This window comes from Oncorhynchus keta, chromosome 22 (assembly GCF_023373465.1).
Source record: "Oncorhynchus keta strain PuntledgeMale-10-30-2019 chromosome 22, Oket_V2, whole genome shotgun sequence".
NCBI lineage: Eukaryota > Metazoa > Chordata > Actinopteri > Salmoniformes > Salmonidae > Oncorhynchus > Oncorhynchus keta.
Window position 1 is genome coordinate 20,036,832 of NC_068442.1, and position 8,476 is coordinate 20,045,307.

Here is an 8,476-nt window from a genome sequence, read left to right on the forward strand (position 1 = left end):
TTGAATATTCCAGTTTGAACACTGTGTTGTCCAAACAATGTTTAAGTCATTTCCTTAGACACCGGGATCTTTTTAAGAATATATCCATAGTTCACCATGATTACATTTTATATAGCAACATTAAAATTATTGAATATCACCTAAATATTTCCAACAATTCCCAGCAGTGAACAGTTTTTTCCGATCGGTTTAGACCCACCGGGTTTCGGGTAACATGCGTGCAATTACAGTCCAGCAATTCCTTCCTTTTTCAGAGAATGACACATTTCAGATGAAGAGATTTCCCACCTCTTAATGGTGATTCGTCATCACACTTTTGATAAAGACAGACCGAAGCTGTACCTGGTTTAAGAGTATGCATTTAAACCTATATCTCATTTGTCCTTTATGTCATTTCCTTCTTCGATACTTGTATCAAAGACAAGAAAAGAAGAAGGAAAATAATTTAGTGCATTTGTACAAAAATTATACAAACGTATGCCTACATATAATCTAAATAATGTTACAATATTCAAACATAAAAAGCAACCTGTTGCGTAACAAAAACCACATTGACTGAATAATCACTGAATTAAAATATGCCTTTTTAAATTATAAAGGAATCCACAGGAATCTATATATAGGCTACAAAAGGCCATCAGATGAATAGTGGGCTACACACCGCTACATGCACGACCGTGTAACACACAGAACTCCGTTCAAGAGAAGATAGAATTCCAAATGTCCTGTCTGTCTTTCTCCAGGCATAATCCTAGCCTGGCAAGTGAAAGGTAATGCGTCAGCGGCTTTGTGTGTAGAGAATGAGGCTCAATGTCAGAAGGGACTGCGAGAGGTGAGGAGGGGATGAGAGGAGAGGTGAGTTGAGTTCAGGGTTGAGGAGACTGATGGAGGATGAAGTCCCTCACAATGTTTGGTCCCAAATCCCACAAAAAGCGATGAGTCCATATAAATACATAACATGCAGTTGTCATCCAAGAAAATGTAACAAAACTATTCCCGAAAGGACACCAAAATACCGCACATGACCTGCATGATTGATTTAGGCTCTATAACGTCGTCTATATTATGCCATAGGCTTACTGTTTGAATGCTCAAAACATGAAAAACATAGATTATATGAAAATGGGGTAAATTATAGCCTACAAAGAATATATTAAAACAAAATAAATATTTAAGAGTTACATTTCAGTTAAATTTGACTACATGTACTGTAGGCCTAAATTTAAGATTTAGGCCGATTGAGCAAGTTTTGTAAGCACATATTATTAATGATCACTTGACACTTTTGTGGGAGATGCCCCACGAAACAAAATGCACACAAATGTTTTCTTTATCCTTTTTAAAATACAAAATAACGACGGCAAAACACAACGAATAAGATCTATACAGGCTATTTCTAACAATGTAATCCACAAACCTAATTTAAAACGGAACATTTACATAACCGCATTCTCATTAAATATCACCACAAAATGTGTAAAGAAAATTAAAAAAAATATTAATTTGTGTCTTTGCCAATCCCCACCTTTACCCACGGAAACTTTACGATCCTGACAAAATTAACAACAGTTTATTTTCCTCTTTAAAAAAAAGTGACTATTTTCTAAACTGTGAAACTCACATGAAGAACTCTGGGGATGAGGGGGTGTTGTCACTGCTGGATCCGTTTTCTCGAAAGCCGTTGGTGATGAGCTTCTCGTACTTGTCCTTGTATGCGTCCCTCTCCCTGGCCAGCCGCGACATCTCCGCCTTGAGGTGGTCCACCTGCTGGACCAGCTGCGTCTTCTCACCCTCCAGAACATGTCTCTGCTGGACCCGCTTGTAGCGGCATGACTGGGCATAGCCTCTGTTCTTTAGGGTCCTCCTCTTCTGTTTCAGCCGGATCACCTCCTCTTTGCTGACCCCGCGGAGGTGTCGGTTCAGCTCCCGTACTGACATGGTCACCAGCTGGTCGTCCGAAAACCGGTCGTCCAGGTCCAGGTGTCCCATGTGTTGGTGGCTGCCCGCTGAGCTAGCGTTGGACGGGACCCCGGTGGAGGGGTGGTGTCCCCCGGCGTGGTGGTGATGGTGGTGGTGGTGGTGGGGACCTCCGTTCTGCGCTGCTGCTGCAGCGATAACAGCCGATACCACAGCGGCTGCTGAGCCCATCTCCTCCCCGGCCATGCCGCCTCCTGCCCCGGCCGACCCGGCAAACTGCTGCCCTCTTGCATAGCCATCGAAGGACTGGAGCTGGTGGCTGCTGCTGATCAGCGCCTCTACCGCGTCTTCGGGGCTGAAGCCCAGCGCTTCGGGATTCAGCTGCTGTTGGTAGCCGCTCATCCAGTAAAAATCCTCCAGGTGAGCCTTCTGCTCGCTCCCGGAGCCCGGGCTGGGCGCCGAAAAGCTTGGGGAAGGGGGAACCGAGCTGCAAGGCGTGCTCATCGGGGTGGAAGACAAGGATCCCCCGGTGATCAGACGGCTGCACTGGCTGATGCTGCGATCCGGCTCCACCGGCTCCTTTTTCACTTCAAACTTCATCAGATCGAAGTCATTAACATATTCCATGGCCAGGGGACTGGTGGGCAGGTCGGAGTTGCTCATTGCCAGTTCTGATGCCATCCTTTTGCTGCTGCTGCTGACAGCAGTCCTCCAAACGGGTTGAGCAGCACCTGTCAAAGCGGGCTGCGGTGACACGCACTGAGCCAGCTTGATTTCTTTATTTATTTTATTTTTTTAAAAATGTGGAAAAAACAGGGGGTTTTCTAGCCTAATTGTGCTGCGCACGTTTTTGGTTTTTGAAATTGGATCTTTTTTCTCTCTCTCTCTCTTTAACGCAGTGTTTGCACAGACGCACTAGAACAGCGCGTGCGTCGCTCTCTCGTTTTTCGCCCTCTCTCTCCTTGTCTGCACGCGGTTCTGTGTGTTTCTAACATTTAACACTTCATGCCTTCTTTTAGGATTAGTGCGCGAAATTGAAGGAGGTTCACGTGAGGTGTCACTGGCAAATTCGTGCCTTGAAGAGAATAATACAAAAAAAACTCCACGCCAGGCTTGACGGAGAGAGATTTTTTTTAAAGGGATCAACCCCCGCAGACGAGTTTAAATGCATTGCTGACTTTTATAGGCGTCCTGACGTCAGGGCTCAAATATGAAATGGTATTGGACTCACATCCAATGGGCTATCTCGCTCTGAGGGACAATTAACATAATATTAGATGATCCAATATTTTGGGAAAGCACCGAGCCTATCAGTTAACTCTCTCCGGACTAGAATTTAAAGACAGTGAAAACAAAATAAAGAAAAACTACAATACATAGCCTATTTGTTATTACGATTTTCAACAGGTAGATGTTCATCCCGTTTCTTTCAATACAGTTGTCTATAAATACCTACATAGGCTATAAGCAACATAGAAAAGACAGTTAATTGTCTATTAGCTACCTTATCAATAGATTTACAGAAGTTTATGACACTATTGACGTTAATCAATCAAACTGTAGGCTATTTTTTTCAGCATAACAAAGAGGTATAGGCTATACCTTTTAAACATTGGGGTTGTAAAACGAATATAAGATATCCAATTGCTTATAATATCAGGGTAGTGTTAGGTGGTAGTTAGTAGGCCCTAGGAATATTATGTTGCGTGTAAATATTTAGAACTAATATGTATTTCATTGTGGAACGATGTAGGTACATTAACTTAAACACCACTTAATCTTGGAACATTTACCAGTCAAATTGCACTCACTTATCTCAGCCTATACGTGTATGAAACCTAATTCAGAGCAATTTATACAACTCTGGCCTTATGGACATGTTCAATTATGCGTTCTATGTTCTACTGATAGGCTACGTATTTTCTTTGACGATTTTCATATTCTCTGGTAGCAGTTCTTGGTCAGGGAAGTCATTTAAAGTACTGTACACTTGTGTTTTTTTCGATAGGGTTGTGAAAGTATGGGTCCGGCCATGTGAATGGCTGTTAGCAAACCCAACAGCGCCACCCTTTGGAATAAGACAGTGGCCTCGGTAACGAACATAAGAAATGGCAGGTGGGTGATATGATCCTCTCTGAAGATACAAGGGTTCTCTGTTTCTGTTTATCATTAATTTGCTTGACAATAACACATATTAGGGGAGATTATTAAGTCATTTTTACATTCAGCCTCACTCCGTCAAGGGAAATCAAGTATTCTTTCTTCACAAAGATATCTATATATATTTCAGGATGTTGTGTATCTCTGGAAATAGTTAATGTAAACAATACAGTTTTGAAAACATAGCTGGTCCAAAAAAACTGGTCTCTTGGCTAAACTTACCCCAGGTATGGGACAGGGCAGGTTAAGCCATGGGACAGGGTAGGTTAAGCCATGGGACAGGGTAGGTTAAGCCATGGGACAGGGTAGGTTAAGACATGGGACAGGGTAGGTTAAGACATGGGACAGGGTAGGTTAAGCCATGGGACAGGGTAGGTTAAGCCATGGGACAGGGTAGGTTAAGCCATGGGACAGGGTAGGTTAAGACATGGGACAGGGTAGGTTAAGCCATGGGACAGGGTAGGTTAAGCCATGGGACAGGGTAGGTTAAGCCATGGGACAGGGTAGGTTAAGCCATGGGACAGGGTAGGTTAAGCCATGGGACAGGGTAAATTAAGCCATGGGACAGGGTAGGTTAAGCCATGGGACAGGGTAGGTTAAGCCATGGGACAGGGTAGGTTAAGCCATGGGACAGGGTAGGTTAAGCCATGGGACAGGGTAGGTTAAGCCATGGGACAGGGTAGGTTAAGCCATGGGACAGGGTAAATTAAGCCATGGGACAGGGTAAATTAAGCCATGGGACAGGGTAGGTTAAACCATGGGACAGGGTAGGTTAAGCCATGGGACAGGGTAGGTTAAGCCATGGGACAGGGTAGGTTAAGCCATGGGACAGGGTAGGTTAAGTCATGGGACAGGGTAGGTTAAGCCATGGGACAGGGTAGGTTAAGCCATGGGACAGGGTAAATTAAGCCATGGGACAGGGTAGGTTAAACCATGGGACAGGGTAGGTTAAGCCATGCGACAGGGTAAATTAAGCCATGGGACAGGGTAGGTTAAGCCATGGGACAGGGTAGGTTAAGCCATGGGACAGGGTAAATTAAGCCATGGGACAGGGTAAATTAAGCCATGGGACAGGGTAGGTTAAGCCATGGGACAGGGTAGGTTAAGCCATGGGACAGGGTAGGTTAAGTCATGGGACAGGGTAGGTTAAGCCATGGGACAGGGTAGGTTAAGCCATGGGACAGGGTAGGTTAAGCCATGGGACAGGGTAAATTAAGCCATGGGACAGGGTAGGGTTAAGTCATGGGACAGGGTAGGTTAAGCCATGGGGCAGGGTAAATTGAGCCATGGGACAGGGTAAGTTAAGCCATGGGACAGGGTAAATTAAGCCATGGGACAGGGTAGGTTAAGACATGGGACAGGGTAAATTAAGCCATGGGACAGGGTAAATTAAGCCATGGGACAGGGTCAATTAACCCATGGGACAGGGTAAGTTAAGACATGGGACAGGGTAGGTTAAGCCATGGGACAGGGTAAGTTAAGCCATGAGACAGGGTAAGTTAAGCCATGGGACAGGGTAGGTTAAGCCATGGGACAGGGTAAATTAAGCCATGGGACAATGTAGGTTAATCCATGGGACAGGGTAGGTTAAGCCATGGGACAGGGTAAATTAAGCCATGGGACAAGGTAGGTTAAGCCATGGTTCAAGGTAGGTTAAGCCATGGGACAGGGTAGGTTAAACCATGGGACAGGGTAAGTTAAGCCATGGGACAGGGTAAGTTAAGCCATGGGACAGGGTAGGTTAAGCCATGAGACAGGGAAGGTTAAGCCATGGGACAGGGTAAATTAAGCCACGGGACAGGGTAAATTAAGCCATGGGACAGGGTGAGTTAAGCCACGGGACAGGGTAAGTTAAGACATGGGACAGGGTAAGTTAAGACATGGGACAGGGGTTAAGTCATGGGTAAGTGGGACAAGTTAAGCCATGGGACAGGGTAGGTTAAGCCATGGGACAGGGTAGGTTAAACCATGGGACAGGGTGAGTTAAGCCATGGGACAGGGTAAGTTAAGACATGGGACAGGGTAAGTTAAGCCATGGGACAGGGTAGGTTAAGCCATGAGACAGGGTAAATTAAGCCATGGGACAAGGTAAGTTAAGCCACGGGACAGGGTAAATTAAGCCATGGGACAGGGTGAGTTAAGCCATGGGACAGGGTAAGTTAAGCCATGGGACAGGGTAGGTTAAGCCATGAGACAGGGTAAATTAAGCCATGGGACAAGGTAGGTTAAGCCATGGGACAGGGTAGGTTGAGCCATGGGACATGGTAGGTTAAGCCATGGGACAGGGTAAATTAAGCCACGGGACAGGGTTAATTAAGCCATGGGACAGGGTGAGTTAAGCAATGGGACAGGGTAAGTTAAGACATGGGACAGGGTGAGTTAAGCCATGGGACAGGGTAGGTTAAGCCATGGGACAGGGTAGGTTAAACCATGGGACAGGGTAGGTTAAGCCATGGGACAGGGTGAGTTAAGCCATGGGACAGGGTATTTTAAGCCATGGGACAAGGTAGGTTAAGCCATGGGACAGGGTATTTTAAGCCATGGCACAGGGTAGGTTAAGCCATGGGACAGGGTAGGTTAAGCCATGGGACAGGGTAGGTTAAGCCATGGGACAATGTAGGTTAAGCCATGGGACAGGTTAAGCCATGGGACAGGTAGGTTAAGCCATGGGACAGTTAAGTGGGACAATTAAGCCATGGGACAGGGTAGGTTAAGCCATGGGACAAGGCCATGGGACAGGGGTTAAGCCATGGGACAGGGTTAGTTAAGCCATGGGCCAGGGTGGGTTAAGCCATGGGACAGGATAAATTAAGCCATGGGACAAGGTAAGTTAAGCCATGGGACAGGGTAGGTTAAGCCATGGGACAGGGTGAGTTAAGCCATGGGACAGGGTAGGTTAAGCCATGGGACAGGGTAGGTTAAGCCATTGGACAGGGTAAGTTAAGCCATGGGACAAGGTAAGTTAAGCCATGGGACAGGGTAGGTTGAGCCATGGGACAGGGTAGCTTAAGCCATGGGACAGGGTAAATTAAGCCACGGGACAGGGTAAATTAAGCCATGGGACCGGGTGAGTTAAGCAATGGGACAGGGTAAGTTAACACATGGGACAGGGTAGGTTAAGTCATGGGACAGGGTGGGTTAAGCCATGGGACAGGGTAGGTTAAACCATGGGACAGGGTAAGTTAAGCCATGGGACAGGGTGAGTTAAGCCATGGGACAGGGTATTTTAAGCCATGGGACAAGGTAGGTTAAGCCATGAGACAGGGTAAATTAAGCCATGGGACAGGGTAAGTTAAGCCATGGGACAGGGTAGGTTAAGCCATGGGACAGGGTAAATTAAGCCATGGGACAGGGTAGGTTGAGCCATGGGACAGGGTAAATTAAGCCATGGGAGAAGGTAGGTTAAGCCATGGGACAGGTTAGGTTAAGCCATGGGACAGGGTAAATTAAGCCATGGGACAGGGTAAATTAAGCCATGGGACAGGGTAGGTTAAGCCATGGGACAGGGTAGGTTAAGCCATGGGACAGGTTAGGTTAAGCCATGGGACAAGGTAGGTTAAGCCATGGGACAGGGTAAATTAAGCCATGGGACAGGGTAAGTTAAGCCATGGGACAGGGTAAGTTAAGCCATGGGACAGGGTAGGTTAAGCCATGGGACAGGGTAGGTTAAGCCATGGGACAGGGTAAGTTAAGCCATGGGACAAGGTAAGTTAAGCCATGGGACAGGGTAGGTTGAGCCATGGGACAGGGTAGCTTAAGCCATGGGACAGGGTAAATTAAGCCACGGGACAGGGTAAATTAAGCCATGGGACCGGGTGAGTTAAGCAATGGGACAGGGTAAGTTAACACATGGGACAGGGTAGGTTAAGTCATGGGACAGGGTGGGTTAAGCCATGGGACAGGGTAGGTTAAACCATGGGACAGGGTAAGTTAAGCCATGGGACAGGGTGAGTTAAGCCATTGACAGGGTATTTTAAGCCATGGGACAAGGTAGGTTAAGCCATGAGACAGGGTAAATTAAGCCATGGGACAGGGTAAGTTAAGCCATGGGACAGGGTAGGTTAAGCCATGGGACAGGGTAAATTAAGCCATGGGACAGGGTAGGTTGAGCCACGGGACAGGGTAAATTAAGCCATGGGAGAAGGTAGGTTAAGCCATGGGACAGGTTAGGTTAAGCCATGGGACAAGGTAGGTTAAGCCATGGGACAGGGTAAATTAAGCCATGGGACAGGGTAAATTAAGCCATGGGACAGGGTAGGTTAAGCCATGGGACAGGTTAGGTTAAGCCATGGGACAAGGTAGGTTAAGCCATGGGACAGGGTAGGTTAAGCCATGGGACAGGGTAAATTAAGCCATGGGACAGGGTGGTTAAGCCATGGGACAGGTTAAGCCATAAAGT

General features: G+C 46.5%; 1 protein-coding gene across 1 annotated transcript in view; it reads right to left on the bottom strand.

Moving 5' to 3' along the window:
* Window positions 1-3,058, bottom strand: part of LOC118401144 (transcription factor Maf-like) — a 65,222-nt gene extending 62,164 nt beyond the window's left edge. Inside the window, exon 1 of the mRNA XM_035798419.2 lies at window positions 1,622-3,058. Coding sequence (XP_035654312.2) covers window positions 1,622-2,598 — 977 coding nt within the window. The 5' untranslated portion in view covers window positions 2,599-3,058. The remainder of the gene's footprint in view (window positions 1-1,621) is intronic.
* Window positions 3,059-8,476: the final 5,418 nt, after the last annotated feature.